The sequence below is a fragment of the Tachypleus tridentatus genome, chromosome 7, assembly GCF_004210375.1.
Source record: "Tachypleus tridentatus isolate NWPU-2018 chromosome 7, ASM421037v1, whole genome shotgun sequence".
NCBI classification, from domain to species: Eukaryota; Metazoa; Arthropoda; class Merostomata; order Xiphosura; family Limulidae; genus Tachypleus; species Tachypleus tridentatus.
The window spans coordinates 95,659,309-95,682,584 of NC_134831.1; the positions used below are offsets into that span (position 1 = coordinate 95,659,309).

At 36.4% G+C, this 23,276-nt stretch overlaps 1 protein-coding gene across 17 annotated transcripts in view; it reads right to left on the bottom strand.

Moving 5' to 3' along the window:
- Window positions 1–23,276, bottom strand: part of LOC143256242 (RNA-binding protein Musashi homolog Rbp6-like) — a 291,694-nt gene that overhangs the window by 264,296 nt on the left and 4,122 nt on the right. For all 17 annotated transcript variants that reach the window (XM_076513181.1, XM_076513180.1, XM_076513184.1 and 14 more), the window contains 3 exons: window positions 22,085–22,166; window positions 15,376–15,460; window positions 4,996–5,037 (listed from right to left, as the gene is read on the bottom strand). In XM_076513181.1, coding sequence (XP_076369296.1) covers window positions 4,996–5,037; window positions 15,376–15,460; window positions 22,085–22,166 — 209 coding nt within the window. The remainder of the gene's footprint in view (window positions 1–4,995; window positions 5,038–15,375; window positions 15,461–22,084; window positions 22,167–23,276) is intronic.

The following is a 23,276-nucleotide window of genomic DNA, read 5'->3' on the forward strand; positions in this document are numbered from 1 at the left end:
GAGCTTGCTGACAACAAGAATTATGGTTGAAGTATTGGAAGAGAAAGGTTGGAGGGAGACGGTTAAAACACAGTTGGTCATGTGACAAAGAGGAATACTCACGCCCATCTGACAAACGTATTGAATACAGCTTTGTGAATACTTCCGGGGGATGAGGTAGGTGAGGCAGCAAAGGAAGAACTAGAACAGCTGGTTGGTAATCTGAGAACCAATTACAGTGAAGGCGGTACAGGGGTTTGTGTGTATTTATTGAGTTAGCTAGATGATGGTCACATTAATACTGGAATTTGTCTCTATTTATTGATTTAACCAGGTGATTGTCAAGTCACTACATGGATTTGGTTTGTATTTATTGATTTAACCAGGTGATTGTCAAGTCACTACATGGATTTGGTTTGTATTTATTGATTTAACTAGGTGATTGTCAAGTCACTACATGGATTTGGTTTGTATTTATTGATTTAACTAGGTGATTGTCAAGTCACTACATGGATTTGGTTTGTATTTATTGATTTAACTAGTTGATTGTCAAGTCATTACATGGATTTGGTTTGTATTTATTGATTTAACTAGGTGATTGTCAAGTCACTACATGGATTTGATTTGTATTTATTGGGTTATCTTGGTGATTGTGAAGTCAGTGCAGAGATTTCTCTGTATTTATTGAGCTAGCTAGGGGGTGGTTAAGTCACATTTTACCCCTGAAGGCCTATTAAAAGATACTCAATCCTACTACCCCTGTCCTAACTACTAGCTTTCTGGTTATTGTACTTCAGCAGTCGTTGGCAAACAACAACAAAAAACTTTTAAGGTACCGTGGAATGACCTTGTTCCAAGGATGTCATATAGGCCTATTTACTATAAGTTTTCATCACCTTGATCTTTTTTTAAACTTTTTTTTATTTATGTTGCTCACTGCAAAACAACATAACTGGCTATCTGTGTTGTGTCCTGTACAGGTATCGAAATCCAATTTTTAGCGTTGTAAGCCTTTTGACTTACGATGAGCGACTGGGGAGTTATGATGTGACCATTTTGATTTTGTAAGACGCTACTAAATTATATCCACCAACGATTTTCTTTTCTTTTTTAATGACCCGGCATGGCCAGGTGGGTTAAGGCGTTCGACTCGTAACATTAGGGTCGCGGGTTCGAATGCCCGTAGCACCAAACAAGCTCGCCCTTTCAGCAGTGGGGGCGTTATAATGTAACGGTCAATCCCATTATTCGTTGGTAAAAGAGTAGTCCAAGAGTTGGCGGTGGGTGGTGATGACTAGCTGCCATCTCTCTAGTCTTACACTGCAAAATTAGGGGCGGCTAGCGCAGATAACCCTTGAGAAGCTTTGTGAGAAATTCAAAACCAATCTTTTTTAATACACTAATCACAGAAAACCACAACCAGTATTGCAAATACCGAGAACATTTGTAATCATGAGAACACTTAAAGACAAAATCTATGATGGACGAATTCAGAAGTCCGTTCTAAAGATAAAAAGACACTATCATGGATGTTTTGATTCGGTTTTTCTGTTTGGTAAACATTTTAGTCTCAAACTTTATTCATTTTAACAAATCTGTTTGTGTGACATTATCTTAGAAATATGTGTTGCGAACGAAATGCGACGAAAGCGGGATATTGATAAAGTTTTGAGGTGGAGACAGGCTGTTTATGAACACAAACATAGAGACAGCCCTTCTTGGAGACAGCCCTTCTTTCACTGTCTCTCTACCAGCAATTTTATATGTTAAGCTTAGGAGATAGATTTATACATCACGTACTGCTGGTTACACGTGACCATGCATTCACCCTGCTTGAAGGGTCCTCTTGTGAAACTACTGTTGACCCACATTCAACCTCTCAAACACACAAGGGACTGTCAAGTTTTTAAAAAGTCACGACAGTTTTATATTATCAAACAAACTTAATTTCGTACAGTAATAAGGGACATCAGAAAGTCAACACAATCACATTGTAGGCTTATACAGTGTATTCAAAACATATTACATTTATACTGTGTAGTTCACATTATGAAATTTTAATATGGTCCCGATTCTCACTTGGTAGCTCAGCGACCCGAGTGGAAGAATACCCTATCTTGATAATAGTACGAAATATCAGTCACGTGATACGGACAGAGGTCAATTCTAGCTGAGTACTTTCCCCAAACAGTTTTCTAAGCCATTTTACTTTTATCACACAAACATAGGAGTTGATTTATCAAGAACAAAGTAAAAACGAGTCGTACACAAACATGTGACAGGAATAATGGGAAAATCTGTTACACCTAATTTCTACATCAGAAATACTACACAGCTTCTAAAGAGAAATCTTACTCAGAGATAAGTGTGAAACAAATGTTCGTACACATACAAAAATATATCAAAGAAAATGAACAAACAACGTTTGTTCATAGATGAATTTGTATATGAAATAGTGTAGGAAAAGTATTTCACAAGAAATGATATCTGTAGGAATGGTTATCAGTGGTTCTCAAGCTGGAGAACCCGTGAACCTCTGGCCCATGTTGGATGTATGGTTATCAGTGGTTCTCAAGCTGGAGAACCCGTGAACCTCTGGCCCATGTTGGAGGGATGGTTGTCAGTGGTTCTCAAGCTGGAGAACCCGTGAACCTCTAACACATGTTCGAGGGATGGTTGTCAGTGGTTCTCAAGCTGGAGAACCCGTGAACCTCTGACACATGTTGGAGGGATGGTTGTCAGTGGTTCTCAAGCTGGAGAACCCGTGAACCTCTGGCCCATGTTGGAGGGATGGTTGTCAGTGGTTCTCAAGCTGGAGAACCCGTGAACCTCTGGCCCATGTTGGAGGGATGGTTGTAAGTGGTTCTCAAGCTGGAGAACTCATGAACCTCTGGCCCATGTTGGAGGGATGGTTGTCAGTGCTTTTCAAGCTGGAGAACCCGTGAACCTCTGGCCCATGTTGGAGGGATGGTTGTCAGTGGTTCTCAAGCTGGAGAACCCGTGAACCTCTGACACATGTTGGAGGGATGGTTGTCAGTGGTTCTCAAGCTGGAGAACCCGTGAACCTCTGGCCCATGTTGGAGGGATGGTTGTCAGTGGTTCTCAAGCTGGAGAACCCGTGAACCTCTGGCCCATGTTGGAGGGATGGTTGTAAGTGGTTCTCAAGCTGGAGAACTCATGAACCTCTGGCCCATGTTGGAGGGATAGTTGTCAGTGCTTTTCAAGCTGGAGAACCCGTGAACCTCTGGACCATGTTGGAGGGATGGTTGTCAGTAGTTCTCAAGCTGGAGAACCCGTGAACCTCTGGCACATGTTGGAGGGATGGTTGTCAGTGGTTCTCAAGCTGGAGAACCCGTGAACCTCTGGCCCATGTTGAAGGGATGGTTGTCAGTGGTTCTCAAACTGGAAAACCAGTGAACCTCTGACCCATGTTGCAGGGATGGTTATCAGTGGTTCTCAAACTGGAAAACCTGTGAACCTCAGGCCCGTGTTGCATGACCGTTATAACCACCTTACATGGCTGTTAGAACCACCTTACATGATCGCTACAACCACCTTACATAACCGCTACAACTACCTTAGATGACCGCTATAACCACATTACATGACCACTATAACCACATTACATGACCACTATAACCACATTCCATGACTACTATATTTCAAATCTAAACTATTATTTTTCAGTTTAATTATTAATAAATATTAAATTATTATTGCTCATATAACAGAAATTAAATTTCTTTAATCAAGTTACGAACAGTAGTTACTAGGCCTACTTATTTACATGTTCTCATGTAAATCAATGGCAAGTTTGGAGTGCGCTTTCGGAAGATTCTCTTAAATATTTTTCATGTTCTCTAAGGAGTTAGGTAAAAAGTGTTACACTTGTGCAAACCTCAGACGAAATGATTTGTTTTGTTTTCTGAATTTCGCGCAAAGCTAGACCAAGGCTATCTGCGCTAGCCATCCCTAATTTAGCAGTGTAAGACTAGAGGGAAGGCAGCTAGTTGTCACCATCCACCGCCATCTCTTGGGCTACTCTTTTAACAACGAATAGTGGGATTGACTGTCACATTATAACGCCTCCACGGCTGAAAGGACGAGCATGTTTCGTGTGACGGGGATTCGAACCCGTGACCCTCAGATTACGAGTCGGGTGCCTTAACCACCTGGCCGAAACGTTACTTTTGTTTACATTTGTATAAAGATTGTGTTTTTTCTGTAGTTTGGATGTTTTTTTACTTGTATCACTTGCTGGCACTAACAGTTCAGCATAAGACAGCCACCAGGTCGTAAAATACCCAGTGGTGTTTCCCTACACTTAGACCTAGGTCGTCCGTTTGGAACGACTGTATTTTACTCACTTCCAGACCCTATATAATCGATAAGGTTCAGCCAGGTTCATAGACCAATAAACAATTTTCTTCAATCCAAAAATAGCCAAATTACCACAGTGTAACTGATTATGTGATTTAATAAATAAGAAATTTAAAATAGTCTAAAAAACACACATAAATATATATATATAAATCTTTGCTGTCTTCATGCACGTGACATATGTATATTTATCAAAAGTATATATACTTCATTTTAGAATAATATGTATTTTCTCTCTCTTTTGTATCAGGTCTCGATAATCAAACCAAATTAATTTAGAATAACTTTCAGGCATAATTTACAGAACAGGTAAGGACTGTATGTTCATTAGAAGAGAAATAAAACATCTGAGCTAGAAGCAAAGTTTACCCAGAGGACTTCGCGATCGTCTTAAATAAAAACAATTGTTTATTGTATGCGATAAGGGTACGAGTTTAACAAGGTTTTTAGTCAATAAGACGAGAATTTGAAGACTTTATGTAAAATACAAGACCAGAGTTTTAACAATGCTGTTAAATGTTCCGTACGGTTTTATCAGCATCTTTTACTATGTATCAAACAAAAAGTTACCGCTACTTTAAAAACAAAGATTTAAGTTAGAAGACAATTAGAAATAACAAGTTCGTTCAAACTTACCTTTGGGTGGGCCCTTTTTGGAAAGGCTATCTTTGGGTCAACCTACAATAAAACAAATGAAATGAAGAGAAAATATCTTGGTTGCAAGCTAGTAATAAAAGTGCTAACTGTGTAAGAGGAAAACACACAGGTAACAATAGCAACATAACTATGTGAGAGGAAAACACACAGGTAACAATAGAACACAAACTGTGTAAGAGAAAAATAATTATATTTAACAATAGCAACAATAACTGTGTGAGATAAAAAAATTATTATATGTAACAATAGCAACACTGACTGTGTGAGATAAAAAAATTATTATATGTAACAATAGCAACACTGACTGTGTGCGATAAAAAATAATTATATGTAACAATAGCAACACTAACTGTGTGAGATAAAATAAATTATTATATGTAACAATAGCAACACTGACTGTGTGAGATAAAAAAATAATTATATGTAACAATAGCAACACTAACTGTGTGAGATAAAAAATTATCATATGTAACAATAGCAACACTACCAACCAATAATTTATTGAATTAATAACTTCCGTATTTTAATCACGTACTATATTATACACTATTTATTATTTCCTTTGAAATTAAAGCTTTTTAGAGCTTTCAATATTTTATCAACAATGTTTGTAATTGTCTTCAACAAAACCTACAAACTTTATACCTTACTCAGGTTATCTTACGTCATGGACTTAGCTTGAACTGAAATACATTATTTTTAGATATAAAAAAAATATTTTAATTAAATATTTACCCAGTAGAACTAAAGTTTGGTCTAATTATAAGCTTAGATCCAATATTTCTAGGTCTTGCACCATCACTATTAGATTTTTAAATATAACCATAAGTAGCATCATTATTGCTAGAATTTAATATTGTAACCATATCTAGCACCATTATTGTTAAAGTTATGTAACCATATCCGGCACCATTATTGTTAAAGTTATGTAACCATATCTGGTACCATTATTGTTAAAGATTAAACATAACCATATCTAGAACCTGTATAGTTAAAGCTGTATAGCATCATTATTGTTAGAGTTTAACAGTGATCATATCTGGCACCATTGTTGTTAGAGTTTAACAGTGATCATATCTGGCACCATTGTTGTTAGAGTTTAACAGTGATCATATCTGGCACCATTGTTGTTAGAGTTTAACAGTGATCATATCTAGCATCATTATTGTTAGAGTTTAACAGTGATCATATCTGGCACCATTGTTGTTAGAGTTTAACAGTGATCATATCTGGCACCATTGTTGTTAGAGTTTAACAGTGATCAAATCTGGCACCATTGTTGTTAGAGTTTAACAGTGATCATATCTGGCACCATTGTTGTTAGAGTTTAACAGTGATCATATCTGGCACCATTGTTGTTAGAGTTTAACAGTGATCATATCTGGCACCATTGTTGTTAGAGTTTAACAGTGATCATATCTGGCACCATTGTTGTTAGAGTTCAACAGTGATCAAATCTGGCACCATTGTTGTTAGAGTTTAACAGTGATCAAATCTGGCACCATTGTTGTTGGAGTTTAACAGTGATCATATCTGGCACCATTGTTGTTAGAGTTTAACAGTGATCAAATCTGGCACCATTGTTGTTAGAGTTTAACAGTGATCATATCTGGCACCATTGTTGTTAGAGTTTAACAGTGATCATATCTGGCACCATTGTTGTTAGAGTTTAACAGTGATCATATCTGGCACCATTGTTGTTAGAGTTTAACAGTGATCATATCTGGCACCATTGTTGTTAGAGTTCAACAGTGATCAAATCTGGCACCATTGTTGTTAGAGTTTAACAGTGATCAAATCTGGCACCATTGTTGTTGGAGTTTAACAGTGATCATATCTGGCACCATTGTTGTTAGAGTTTAACAGTGATCATATCTGGCACCATTGTTGTTAGAGTTTAACAGTGATCATATCTGGCACCATTGTTGTTAGAGTTTAACAGTGATCATATCTGGCACCATTGTTGTTAGAGTTTAACAGTGATCGTATCTGGCACCATTGTTGTTAGAGTTTAACAGTGATCATATCTGGCACCATTGTTGTTAGAGTTTAACAGTGATCAAATCTGGCACCATTCATATTAGAATTTAACAATAATCATATCTGATGCACTCATTGTTAAAACTTTTCTCTTTACAAAATTCTATTCTCTAAGAGTCAATGTCTTCAAGTCCAATAGTAAAATCTAGATATTTTTTGTTTAGTCTCCAAATAGTGCATTGATGTTCAATATTTTTACTGCATTTTGTTAAAATACTGACTTTATTTTAATTCTGTTAAATTTTCAGTGTAATTCTTCCACCAAACATTGTTGTCTAAAGCTGCTATAAGCATCATTTCTATAAGTTTTTATATGCAGCTTTATTATATTTAAGGTTTATCTAACAAATCTTGAACGTAACTCCAGTGCTGTTCGGAGCTCAGGTTGTTGTGTTTAGAACATCGGATTCAACACGTGAGACGTGAACGTTTAGGTCACTAATATAAATATATATAGAGAGAGCTGATCCCCAAGTGGGGGTAACAGAATCACTCTTAACTGATTCTCGCAATTAATAATGACTGACATAACACGTCATTAACTGAAGTGATGACTCACGAAAGAATCTTACCTTGGATCTTGGCAAACTGACCACCTGGCCACATTCACCTCTTTCTTAAGTTTAAAATACTAAAGCATATTAACAGGGAGCTCAGATATTTATTCAGTTTGGTTTTTAGTGTTTAACTTTTTATTTCGTATAACTACAGTTGTAAAAAGTGTTATATGTACCTTACAAATAGTAATGGTAACTTCTAGATACTTTGCCCTCAGCACCATGATTAAGCTACTTCTAAAATATCTATATTACCACGAATGCTGATGGCGTAATATTTAGTTTATGTAAACTCTAAGAAGGTCCAAAATTAGTTTTCTCAATTTCACACCTTTATGTAAATTAGATGCACAGAACAGAAAGAATTTCTTTCACTTAGTGTTTCACACATAAACGTTAGTGCGTCTATCATCACTATCTCTGACCAAGAAAAGTATAATTGAATTTACTTTTTAAATTTTCAAATGTTATTTAGGTGATTTTGACTCGTTTATATGTTTGCATGATTGTTTGACTCTATTTTAGCGATATTATAGATATGTATTCACATGATTTGATTATTTCTAAACTTCATACAAAGCTACACAAGGGTTATCTGCGCTAGCCGTCCTTAATTTAGCAGAGGGAAGACAGCTAGTCGTCCCTCATTCCACAGCCAAATCTTGGGCTACTCTTTTACCAACGAATAGTGGAATTGATCGTTACATTATAAGACCCCTGAGGCTGAAAGGGCGATCACGTTTGATGTAACAGAGAATCGAACCTGCGACCCTCAGGTTACGAATTGAGTACCCTTGCAACCGGACCATGCCGGGCCTTATTCATGTGATACTGGACTTTGTTTTATTTCATACGATATATTTGAGTATACTTTAGCAACATGAAAGAGATGTATTCACGTGACATTGAAGGGTCTGCTTTAGGTTTGTTGAAGATGTGAAAATCTATTGTGATACCAGCGGTGATGTGACCCAGACGAGTCTTTCTTGGCATAATTAGAAATTACACCTATTTATGTGTACCTTAGTACCACTGTTGATATGATCCTATTAAGTTCCACTAGCGATAAAAATCAAGTCAGTATACCTCATTACCATAAACTTTATATAAGCACAATACAACACTGGCAATCAGCCAACTGACCGGTCATAAGTAGCCATACAAGAAGAGGTTGCTACTGGCTGGTTGCTCGTGTCGTGTCAGCTGGACGTCAAAATTTCTGACCTTATTATCTAACCAACGTTTCGCCAATGTGGACGCTCAGTTTGAAAATAACAAATTGAAATTTTGAAATTAAAAGTTTGAACATATTACTAACGTTCTAGTCAGATTTCATTAAGCAAACCAATAAACTGAGATTACAGGAACATAAAACATGAATATATTATTATTCACACCTGTTCGTGTGTTCACGCCAACCAAGTAACACAAAACATAAATATATTATTATTCAGACGTGTTCGTGTGTTCACACCAACCAAGTAACACAAAACATGAATACATTATTCACACCTGTTCGTGTGTTCACGCCAACCAAGTAACACAAAACATGAGACATTATTATTTAGACGTGTTCGTGTGTTCACGCCAACCAAGTAACACAAAACATGAGACATTATTATTCAGACGTGTTTGTTTGTTCACGCCAACCAAGTAACACAAAACATGAGACATTATTATTCAGACGTGTTCGTGTGTTCACGCCAACCAAGTAACACAAAACATGAGACATTATTATTCAGACGTGTTCGTGTGTTCACGCCAACCAAGTAACACAAAACATAAGACATTATTATTCAGACGTGTTCGTGTGTTCACGCCAACCAAGTAACACAAAACATGAGACATTATTATTCAGACGTGTTTGTGTGTTCATGCCAACCACGTAACACAAAACATGAATACATTATTCACACCTGTTCGTGTGTTCACACCAACCAAGTAACACAAAACATGAATACATTATTCACACCTGTTCGTGTGTTCACACCAACCAAGTAACATAAAACATGATACATTATTATTTAGACGTGTTCGTGTGTCCACATTAAGCCAAGTAACACAAAACATGAAAGGTATTATGTTTTTGCTAGGTAGAACACAAGGCTACATAACGAACTAAATTTGCTCTAACCACTGTAAATATTGAAAACCATTATTGAACGTTATAAGTTCTCCACTGTACCCATGCGTGGCTCGTGAGAGGGGCTAAATATGCTATTTATATCTTCATAAAAGTGGAACTAAAAACTGTTTGGGTCAGAGAAACCCACGAGAATAACATAACGTTCTCTGTTAATTTGTTTCTGTGATGTATTACATGAAAGTAATTATATATTATTAGAACACTCACTCGTTAACTACCAGATAACAGGTAAGTACAAAACAGCTGTACAGGTAGATTTAAACAGGGTTGTACCGTGGGTATAGAGAGCGTTGTGTTAGCTCAAGGCGCCATCAAATGTCGGTACCTCACTGGATTTAAATTCGTTATAATGTGAGCAATGATTACATTACTATGTATATTGACAAAGGTTTGCTACTAGTTTAATAATTAACAGAAGTGTTTTTAATTTATTACCCAGTTATATTATCTTCAGCCTTCAAAATACATTAAAAATATTTATTTATATTTTCAAAATATTTTAGACATAAGTAAACACGTATCACTTTATTTGTCGGTCTTTTTGTATATACACAAATATATATATATATATAATAGAAACAAAAATGCTTTATTAAAAACAGTTGTATAAAGAAGAGAACCCAGTTACGTTTTTTAATAAGTTAACTATATACAAGATATGTTTTTTTTACATTTTATTTTAGGAAGAAATACGAAGTAAAATGCAAACTTGGACAAATATACGATTATATATAAATATAAGATTAGTCTTAACTCTAGCAATATTAATGGGATCCAGACCTTATCGGTTTTCTAAATATACTTTATTCATACTTACGAGGTCTGTTCAAAAAATACGCGGACTGACGTCATAAAACAAAATGTACTTTATTTAGAAGTTACAGGTCTGGGACCCCTTCAAAGTACTCTCCTCCCCAACGCACACACTTATCCCAACGGTGTTTCCACTTGTTGAAACAGTCCTTGTACGCTTCTTTTGTAATGTCCTCCAGCTCCTTCGTCGCATTTGCCTTAATCTCGGGAATCGTCTCAAATCTTCTTCCTTTCAAGGGTCTTTTGAGTTTGGGGAACAAGAAAAATTCGCAAGGAGCAAGGTCAGGTGAGTAGGGGGGTGGGGAAGAACAGTGATCGAGTGTTTGGCCAAAAACTCACGAGTTCTGAGAGCTGAATGTGATGGAGCGTTGTCGTGATGGAAAAACCAGTCGCCACTCCTCCACATTTCTGGCCTTTTGCGACGGATGGCGTTCCTCAGACGTTTCAGAACTTCAATGTAGTAAGTCTGGTTCACTGTGCAGCCTTCGGGGAGGTACTCGTGGTGAACAACACCTTTAGCATCGAAGAAAACTGTCAGCATCACCTTGTCCTTGGATCGAACTTGGCGAGCATTTTTGGGTCTGGGGGATGTTTCACCCATCCACTGGGACGATTGGACCTTCGTTTCAATGTCATAACCATAAACCCATGGTTCATCACCTGTTATGATCCTTGACAAAAAGTTTTCATCTTCTTCTGAACGATCAAGCAGTTCCTGACAAACCTGGACGAGATGGGCTTTTTGTTCGTCCGTCATCAGGCGTGGCACAAATTTCGCAGCAACGCGGTGCATCTTCAATTTTTCGGTCAAAATCTCGTAACAAGATCCAACTGATATCCCACACTCTTCAGCAAGCTCCCTGACAGTCAGACGTCTATTTGCCCGCACCAGGGTGTTGATTTTGTCGACGTGTGAGTCGTCAGTTGACGTGGAAGGACGTCCAGGACGCTCATCATCTTCAATGGACTGTCGACCATCCTTAAAACGTTCATGCCACTTGAAACATGCCGTACGCTTCATAGCAACATCACCGTAAGCCGTGCTAAGCACAGTAAAAGTTTCAGTCGCAGATTTTCCAAGTTTAACACAAAATTTCACAGCAAGTCGTTGCTCCTTCAGGTCATTCATTCTGAAATCCGCCAAACGAAAAAATCGCACTTCACTTAAAACTGCGTAGCTAATACACAAATGAAGATATCTGCAATCGGGAAATGGCGTCGTAATCAGCTGATCAGTGCAAACCTAGCGACACCAAGCGGATTCCCCTGGAACCAACTGGAGCCGCGCAATTCAAACAGTCCGCGTATTTTTTGAACAGACCTCGTATTTGGCCCAGCATGGCCAGTTGGTTAAGGAGTTCGATTACTAATCTGAGGGTCGCGGATTCGAATCCCCGTCGCACCAAACATGTTCGCCCTTTCAGCCGTGGGGGCGTTATAATGTTATGGTCAATCCCACTATTCGTTGCTAAAAGAGTAGCCCAAAATGTGGCGGTGGGCGGTGATGAATGGCTGCCTTCCTCTAGTCTTACACTGCTAAATTAGGGACGGCTAGCGCAGATAGCCCGCCTGTAGCTTTGCGCGAAATTCAAATTAAACACACAACCTTGTTCATACATGTATCTGTAACATTGCATATTACTGGGTCCCTGGTGGCGTACGCGCGCTTCCAGTGATCTGATTGGTTACACTATTATCTGCACTAGTTTCTTTTGAGGCTCTTTACATATTTTATAAAATAAAATGGGTGATTTTGGTAAGTTTTATACACTGAGTGTCGTAACAACAAGAGCATAAAAATACTCCACGTAATAGACTATGTGATTATTTGATACGATATGTGATTATGAATTGTTTATAAACAAGGCTAAAATATCTACAACATTTGAAGGTTAAATTATACATACTTTAAAGGTATTTCATCCAACCAGAGACAATACATCGCCCATTTTAAACAGATGCCATATTTTGTCAAATTTTAACCAAAGACCAAATTTCGTCCATATCAGCAAAAGACTATCTATCCTCAATTGAAACCAGAGATCACATGTCTTATATTCTAACCAAAGACCATATATTGTCCTTTTTAAACAGGGACATATATTGTCAATTCTCATCAGAGATCATATGTAGTATATTGTAACCAGAGACCATTTATCGTCAATATTAACCAGAGACTATACACAGTATGTTCTAACCAGATATCATACATTATCACAACAGTTCTAACAAGAAAACACTTACCGTCACTTTAACCCTTCTGTTTTATCTCAAATAAGCCAATCAGAAGTTAGTTGATAAAATAATTTATAATCACGTCTGATTTCGACAAGTGAAGATAAAGACCAGCACATTAAGCCTACAACAATAAAACTGTTCCCCGTAGCAGTGTTACGATAACCCCAGCTTTCTGTTGTCCAGGAGACAGCGATAATGTTATTTACACAAATAATTCACACATGCTGTAATCCATTAACCAACCTATTTGTAGTTACTTAGTCAGTCAAAGTTGTACCTAACTTTTTGTATAGGTCTTTTGTACTGTAACCATTAGGTCTTCACGTTCAGGTGAACGTGACTTCGATGTCCTGCGATATTACGAACTGCAACAAACAAAAGAACGATTGCGTTTTAAAATAAGTAAATAAAATGGGATTTTAAATCACTACACTATGCATTGGCCCGGCATGGCCAGGTGGTTAGGCACTCGACTCGTAATCTGAGCGTCGAGGATTCGAATCTCAGTCACACCAAACATGCTCGCCCTTTCAGCAATGGTTCATTATAAAATTACGGTCAATCTCACTATTTGTTGATTAAGTAGTAGCTCAAGAGTTGGCGGTGGGTGGTTATGACTAGCTACCTTCCCTCCAGTATTACACTGCTAAATTAGGGACGGCTAGCGCAGATAGCCCTCGTGTAACTTTGCACGAAATTAAAACCAAAACAAATACACTTTGCAACTTCTGGTTTCATGTTCAGGGTGTGAGGGTGGAGGGTTGAATTTTTTCTGGCACCTTGTTAAATTTTTAAACAATATCTTAATCCGGTTAGAACTGTATTCTTATTACAAATATTTTAGACGACTAGGAAGTATATGCAAATATGTCATATCAGACACAGGCGCCTCTGTACATGTACTTTTGTTCACTTTGCGCTTGAGATCATAACACCTAAATTTTAACAACTCGCTTGTGTTTTGATTTTATGTATTTATTTCGTACGTATATGCAATTATACGTGGATAAAAACCTACAGTTTTAAAATACACACCAGCCACAAACTGTGTACTTGTCACCCTGCTGTACAACGGTAATGTTACGTACGTCCAACGTTAAATTCGAGGCTTATATCCCTGTGCGGGAACATCAGGTAGCGCAAACTGGGTTTACTCTAAAACAAAGAAAACTGCCTGTCTTCACTTCAAACGGTATTACATACTGAACACCGACTCTGACAAACCAGGTTGACAACGCTTTTAGTTTCTTATAGCTGTCGTCTACCTTATAGCTGTTTCAAGTTTAATATAAAGAATATTTTGTACTTGAAATAGATATAAATATAAACAAATACAATAATAAATAATGAAAAATATATAAATATAAACAACGAAACAAATACAACCATAATAAAAGAAACAGATATCAATATAAACAATGAAATAAAATCAAATATAAACAACGAAATAAGATCAAATATAAACAATGAAATAAGATCAAATATAAACAACGAAATAAGATTAAATATAAACAAGGAAATAAGATCAAATATAAACAAGGAAATAAGATCAAATATAAACAACGAAATAAGATCAAATATAAACAATGAAATAAGATCAAATATAAACAACGAAATAAGATTAGATATAAACAACGAAATAAGATCAAATATAAACAAGGAAATAAGATCAAATATAAACAACGAAATAAGATCAAATATAAACAACGAAATAAGATCAAATATAAACAATGAAATAAGATCAAATATAAACAACGAAATAAGATCAAATATAAACAAAGAAATAAGATCAAATATAAACTAGGAAATAAGATCAAATATAAACAAGGAAATAAGATCAAATATAAACAAAGAAATAAGATCAAATATAAACAACGAAATAAGATCAAATATAAACAATGAAATAAGATCAAATATAAACAAGGAAATAAGATCAAATATAAACAATGAAATAAATACAAGTAAAACAATGAAACAGATACAATGATATCTATGCACGTGCTAATTTGTATCTCTGGTTTTATTTTTTTATTTCCAATTTACTTGGTGATCCGAGAAGAAACAAAGATGGATACAGCTTTCTTAGAAAGTTAGAAATGTGTTGGAGATACTTATACAAATATCCATCTATATCGTATATTTAACATGTAATCCCACATAAGATACTTGTACTTTAATATATATATAAATTTTATTAGTATAACTTATTCTTACAAATCTGTTTGTATCACTTACTAATACAACTTGAAACAATCAGACAATATGGAACAGAATGAAGCATAATTTATTTCTAAAATAAAGAAAACTTTCCCATAATTCAGTTGTAATCTAATCTTATAGAGCACAACAGATTACTTATGTGGATTACTTGTTACAGACGTGGAAATTATTTTAATTTGTACTACTTCTAAAAGAAACGTAAAAACGATAGTTAAGAGACAGCTTCCGTATAATTTATTACAGGAAATATAACTTCCAAGAATATCACATCTGTCTAGTGTTGAATGCATCCACTCCTCGCGACTGCGTACAAACTAAATATTGTAATAAAATTGAGAAACTTACCTTCTTACCGTCCAGCTCGTGTGGTCCGTTAGATAAAACTTTATCTACGCTATTAGGGTCTGCAAAAGTGATGAAACCAAAGCCACTGGAAGAAATAAATAAATAAACTAATAAATAGGTCGTAAATTTTAAATGTAATTACGTCATTATTACTTAAATGTAAGTACGTCATTATTACTTAAATGTAAGTACGTCATTATTACATAAATGTAAGTACGTCATTATTACCTAAATGTAAGTACGTCATTAGTACTTAAATGTAAGTACGTCATTATTATTTAAATGTAAGTACGTCATTATTACCTAAATGTAAGTACGTCATTATTACCTAAATGTAAGTACGTCATTATTACTTAAATGTAAGTACGTCATTATTACTTAAATGTAAGTACGTCATTATTACCTAAATGTAAGTACGTCATTATTACCTAAATGTAAGTACGTCATTAGTACTTAAATGTAAATACGTCATTATTACCTAAATGTAAGTACGTCATTATTACCTAAATGTAAATACGTCATTAGTACTTAAATGTAAGTACGTCATTATTACCTAAATGTAAGTACGTCATTATTATTTAAATGTAAGTACGTCATTATTATTGTGTCTCTCACGAAAGTTATTTAAATTGTTACTGTTGTTTAGTTTTTCATTTAGTATTTGTAATAAAGCAGATATACGTATAAACAATGAAACAAATGCAAGTATAAACAATGAAACATACAAATATACACAAATATAGGTATAAACAATGAAACAAATACAAATATACACATATACGAGTATAAACAATGAGACAAATACACACAAATACAAGTTATACTAATTATAAAGTATAAATTATAATGAATACGCTTCTCCATTTTTGACCTGGCATGGCCACATGGTTAAAGGCAGTTTTTGTTTCTAGCACTGGAAATTTATTTCTTCTTATTATTTTATATGTTTGTTTACGGCTTACAGTCCCAATAATTATATTTAGAGGTATTGTCTGTTTGTTTTGAAATTTCGTGCAAAGCTACACAAGGGCTATCTGCACTAGTCGTCCCTAATTTAACAGTGTAAGACTGGAGGGAAGGCAGCTAATTATCACCATCCGAAGCCAACTGTTGGGCTACTGTTTTACCAACGAATAGTGGGATTGATCGTAACATTACAACTCCCCTACGGCCTACGCGCGAGCATGTATGGTGTAACAGGGATTCGAAACCGCAACCCTCAGATTACGAGTCGAGGGACCTAACCTTGTGACCATGCTGGGGCCTCAGAAGAAAAGCAATACGTGCGCACCGCTAACACCTCAAAATACAACTGTCTGATGGAAATGTCACTGTTACAGTACGTCACCGACCACGGAGTATGAAACGTATTTTGTGTTCTTTAGACAATGGGACGCGAATCAAAAACCCTCGGATTTACGGAAAAGTCATTTTTGAAGAGCATCCACGACCATGAAATGAGAGAAAAAAAAAATTTTTTGGCAATGGGACGCGAATGAAGAACCCTCGGATTCACAGCACGGGTACAATAACGGCTAGGCTACACCCGTGAATCCTTCCAGTGACAACAATATCATATCAAATACTTGTGGGAATTATTGTTCTTTATTAGTATTTGGTTTCGGTTTGTTTTGAATTTCGCGCAAAGCTACTCAAGGACTATCTGCGCTAGCCGTCCCTAATTTTGCAGTGTAAGAATAGAGGGAAGACAACTAGTCATCACCACCCACCGCCAACTCTTGGGCTACTCTTTAACCAACAAGTAGGGGGATTGACCGTCACATTATAATGCCCCCACGGCTGAAAGTGCGAGCATGTTTGGTGCGACCGGGATGCGAACCCGCGACCCTCGGATTACGAATCGAGTGCTTTAACCACCTGTCCATGCAGAGCCTTAGTATTTGGAAGCACATCAACAAGAGGTTTCAAGCCACTGGCTATCGGTGGATATTCCTCCACTTTGGCGAAGGCCTGGCATGGCCAAGCGTCTTAAGGCGTTCGACTCGTACTCTGAGGGTCGCGGGTTCGAATCCCGGTCGCATCAAACATGCTTGCCCTTTCAGCAGTGGGAGCGTTATAATTTTACGGTCAATCCCACTATTCTTTGATATAAGAGTAGCCCAAGAGTTGGCGGTGGGCGGTGACCAGGTGACTTCCCTCTAGTCTTACAATGCTAAATTAGGGACGACTAGCGTAGATAGCCCTCGTGTAGCTTTGCGCGAAATTCAAACGAAACAAACCAAACCAATAAAATGTGTTTATTTTCACTAAAATTGTCTGTGTCGTATATTCACGAACATAAAGTGTAAATCTTGAACAAGAAACAAGTGTTATCGACAACTGTGCTATTACAATGGTGAAAATATTAATGTTAGATAAGCAAACTAAAAATATTTTAAACAATGTTTGTTACAAAGTTGCCCTATAGTATACCTGTAGTCTGCCACCGAGACAGCGGGAATTACATCCCAAATCTTAGCATTATAAGCCCTCTAGCTTACAACTGCCCCACCGTGTGTTTGGGGTATTGAAGGGGACTAAAGTACTGAATATTTGTCTAAATAATTAGTTTTCCACAAATTATTGGTATTTGTTTTCGAAGTTCTTAAATTACACAAAGCAAGCTGTTACCGAGCGTGGCATTTGCCATTTTCAATGAAGTTGTTAGTTTAAGAGTAGGCGTTCTGAGAATGGTTTACGTTCGTCTTTATATTGACTGAGTCTAAGCTAATCAGATAGTCTGACTTTAAACTTCACTACATTTCCTGCACGAGCATTTGGATGAAGTCCTAGAAAAAGAGTTCCTTTATCAGAGTACTGTTCAGCTGACTCAGTGAGTCTGTACAGGATGGGTGTAAAAATACATTTCGAAGCTCAACCGAGAGGTCTTCTTTTAGGTATATGTCAGCCGAAGACGCTGGTCAGTTTTCAATATTAGCGATGACCATCAAATTCAAGATAAGACCTGGAGTGCACTAGAACCACTTCCCGGTAATTGAACATGACAAAGTTTCGTTTCCAGATGGCCTAAGAAACCACGTTTCGTAGTGGGCGTATTAATTTCAAAGATAACCATACTGAAATTCAATACAAGTTCTACAGTGGGTTACAACAACCTTCCGGTGATCGAACATGACCAGTTTGGGAAAGCATCCTCCATGGTGGACTTGTTGATTTCAAAGTCATTAGAAATTGAAGAATGATGCTCTGCTAATTAAGGAAAAGATCTTTACCATCAAGGACAGGTTTTATTTTCCCGTGAAACCCGGTTTCATCTTGATTGGAACTAATACCCACATTTCTATCGTAGATCTATCGCATTTCCTACTTTGAAGAGAAAATTATAGTGAGAATGAATTGGCAGGAATTTCTTTCGAACCTCATTTTCTAAGAGTACATCTGGATCATCTTCTATATAAGAATTCAATTCTATTTCACCCATCATAAACATTGGATTAGTTAGCAAATGCCTTGGTAGAGAAGTTGGAAAGACATTTCATCGAAATCTTTCGAAAGATTCAGACAAGGTTTCAAACATTCTAAGAATACTTCTTTTGAACACTTCTGGACCAAGATGTCACTGCAGACAATCTCATTTTAAAAGGTATGGTAACTTGGGGAAGTTGCAAAAGCTTGGTGTTCTTGTCTTTAACTTAAACTTAACTAAAAATGACTATGAATGTGTAAAATGTTTTCTACTTAAGTTAGGCCTAATAGATAAGAGTTTTGTAAAAAGGAAAAAAGTTGGTCAAAGGAATCAGGTGTAATGGACTAATAACATTTTGTAAACATTTCGGTAATAATGTTAGGCTTAACAAAATGAGATTCTGCAAACATTTCGATAAGTAACTTAGCCCTAACAGGCCTAAATTTTGCCTTTAGCCTAATTCTAAAACACAAGCTGGATAAACTCTTAAACAATAAACAGTTTAAATCCATTCATTACCAAAGTTCCGCCACTCAGAAAACTTTCGATCTAACCGATTAAACTTAGCACATTATGTTATTGAACGCCCAAACAATAATATATTTATCTATCATAACTATCGAATGGCCTAACTACTATCATCAAATTATAAAGTAGATACATTAACCGGATTCTAGTGTTTTTTAACAATGAATGCATAGAACAATACCCATCGGGCCTGGCATGGCCAAGCGTGTTAAGGCGTGCGACTCGTAATCTGAGGGTCGCGGGTTCGCATCCCCGTCGCGCCAAACATGCTCGCCCTTTCCGCCGTGGGGGCGTTATAATGTGACGGTCAATCCCACTATTCGTTAGTAAAAGAGTAGCCCAAGAGTTGGCGGTGGGTGGTGATGACTAGCTGCCTTCCCTCTAGTCTTACACTGCTAAATTGGGGACGGCTAGCACAGATAGCCCTCGAGTAGCTTTGTGCGAAATTCCAAAACAAACAAGCAAACAATACCCATCTAAAAACTAAACCAAACCCAGAAGGTTGACCACATTGCTGGAATACTGCACTAAGATATTATGGTGCTAAAGAAATACATGAAGTAATTCATTCATCCTGAAAATCAAAATCAACAAGAACGAATAATACGATTATCTCTCATGGTAATTAACATCTAATAAATACTGTTATCACGACCGTCCAACATCCGTAAAACTATAACACGATTACAATGTACGTTCTACCACTAAGATACCAGTATAAATTAACACTATGTAAGTGACACCATTCCTGGAACAAGAAAGACAATAATTATGTATGTTGGGCTATACCAGGACCAATAAACATTGTAATTATGTAAGTGGTACCATTCCTGGAACAATAAACACTGTCATTACTTAAGCAGTACCATCTCTGGAATAATAAAACGTCACTATGTAAGTGGTACCATCCCTGGAACAATAAACACTGTCATTACATATGTTGTGCCACACTATAACCAATAAACAGTATTTATCTAAGTGGTACCATCCGTGAAAAACAAACTGTTACTATGTAAGTGGTACCATACCTGGAACAGTTAACACTGTCATTACGTACGTTGTGCCATATAAAAACCAATAAACAGTAACTATCTAAGTGGTACCATCCCTGAAAAACAAACTGTTACTGTGTCAGTGATACCATACCTGGAAGAGTAAACACTGTCATTTCGTACGTTGTGCCATATAAAAACCAATAAACAGTAACTATCTAAGTGGTACCATCCCTGAAAAACAAACTGTTACTATGTCAGTGATACCATACCTGGAACAGTAAACACTGTCATTACGTACGTTGTGCCATATTAGAACCAATAAACAGTAACTATCTAAGTGGTACTAGATGTGGAACAGTACACACTGTATGTATGCGTGTGGCACTATTTTGAACAATAAACAACCAATATGTAAGTGGCACCATACCTGGAACAATGAAAACTGTCGCTATGTGCGTGGTACCAACCTTTGACCATTGAAGACTGAGCTGTTTAAGCTCTATAAACTCTTAAATCAGTACGGTTTCCTATGATCTAAGTTCTAGCATCCTTAAACCAAAGACTTTAGGATCTTTTATTCCTTAAAAAGCGCCAATGCCTAAATGTATCTGAAACCGTAACTGCGTATACATATGACAGGTTTCTTACTTTTTCTAAGCCTAAAGGGCACATTTTAAGGCTAGCTTACCTTGAAATTCGCGGACAGAGTTTGAGATACACGAACTTGTAGTCAGCGGCTGTCAAGGTCTTGCAGTTTACTGAGAATACCTGCCTCACAGTCTTGTACAAGACGCATCGTGCTCTAACGAGGGAAATCAATGCGTAAACCGCGCAAGGGGATCAAAGCAGCAGAAACTTCGATTTTTCCCGTAAGGCTTAACACATCAGTGCTCGTATTTCGCGCTGAACTGGGTCGACCTTACGTGAACGCAATAGCTCAAAATTTTACCATAAATTACGTCTTTTTTGCTTGCTAAAAACCTTAGTTTATTACCTATATACATATTTATATAACGGCACACAACTACTGGAATATTTTCATGTATTCGATTGACTGTCATTATTCTCGTATTAAACTATTAAATACATTAAATTAATTTTTTGCAGATTTTACTGAAATTAGCCTCTAAAAACAACTACCAACCTTAGGCTTAACAAGTTTCTTTAGCTGTAAGTGATAACATTCTTATATAGTCTATACTTCGCTGATATTACTAAATTTAAAGATGTAGTTGGAAGCTATATTTCCATAAATAACAGAAATTGTTAGAAACATTGGACTACGTATCGATGTAAAAGTAGGAGTGAACGCTACTGTTCCCTTAGCAACAGAAGTTACTAAAAACACTAAACGAGGTAACCCTAAAAATGAGGATGGACACTAGTTACCCAAAATAAGCGAACACAAAGGACAATGTCTTTATTGGAAGGTGGGAGTTGGGCCATGACTCATTGCTGTAGCGTAAAACCAAATAAAACAGAAAAGAAATGTTAGCACTTTAAAGAGGATTTATTTCAGTAGATAACACAAGTTAGTTATCTCAAAGTTTGTCGTAGTAAGTTACGTCACTAACAGTAGGCCTAGCACGATATCAATAGGTAATGCATACAGTCGTTATAGGGCTTTAGTTAATAGTGTATCCAAAATAATTTTAAATTTTTAAAATAAGGCTCAAACTCTACATTGTCCCTTTGAAGTGCTAGCTAGTGTTGATCATTTCCATTCATGTATCTAAAATGAAAAAAAAAAAAATCTTACCGAGATCTTCTCGTTGACGGATCTTTCATTATCATAACCTCTGTGATGTCACCATATCTCCCGAAATATTCCTTGAGAGACTCTGTAACAAAGAAGATCTGTTGGAACATCATAAATCAGGTGATCTAAACTTGCTAAGCTATTGATATACATCTAGTATACATACGAGCTAAGTTTCTGACATCCTAACCAGAAGACAGAGCTAAAAAAGTTGATCACAAGAATACACAAGTCTCGATCAAGTTGTTGTTGCTGTTGTGTTGAAACGGAGGTACAAAGCTAACTTTGATTATTTAAACTGGTAAAACAAAGATAATTCCCTAAGTTTGTATTCTTGGAGTTTTGAAACCACATGATATAACGAAACTTCTATTCCGGAACTTTAAAAACTAAGATACAGGTAAGCTCGCTTCTGGAATTCGAAAACTAAAATATATCGAGAAATTTATATGTTAAAAGTTTGTTTGTTTTGGATATTGAAAGCAGAAGACATAGTTGAATGAGCTTAGAACAGTTCAGTGAAAACAGGTAATATGTTTTCACTTCATAACTACATATTTTAAAAGTGATAATTATTGTTTCAGGAAGGAAACCATTATTTTTTAAACAGTAGGTCTTAGTGCCCTTTACTCTTATCTGAGGTACTTGACACCCCCTACACCATACAGTTACACACACGCACGTGAAAAATCTAACATTCCGCTATTAGTAAATATTAAAAAAATGCGGTTCATTAAGACATGGTAGTAAGTCTAAATAACTGTAAAATTCATCTAATATACAATATAACTATTGGTGAGAAGCGATACAGAACTACAGAGATCATGTAGGATATTACTTATCTGATGGTGAGAATGGATACAGAACTGCAGAGATCATGTAGGATATTACTTATCTGATGGTGAGAATGGATACAGAACTGTATAGTTCATGTGGGATATTACTTATCTGTTGGTGAGAATGGATACAGAACTGTATAGTTCACGTTGGATATTACTTATCTGTTGGTGAGAATGGATACAGAACTGTATAGTTCATGTAGGATATTACTTATCTGCTGGTGAGAATGGATACAGAACTGTATAGTTCATGTAGGATATTACTTATCTGTTTGTGAGAATGGATACAGAACTGTATAGTTCATGTAAAATATTACTTATCTGTTGGTGAAAATGGATACAGAGCTGTATAG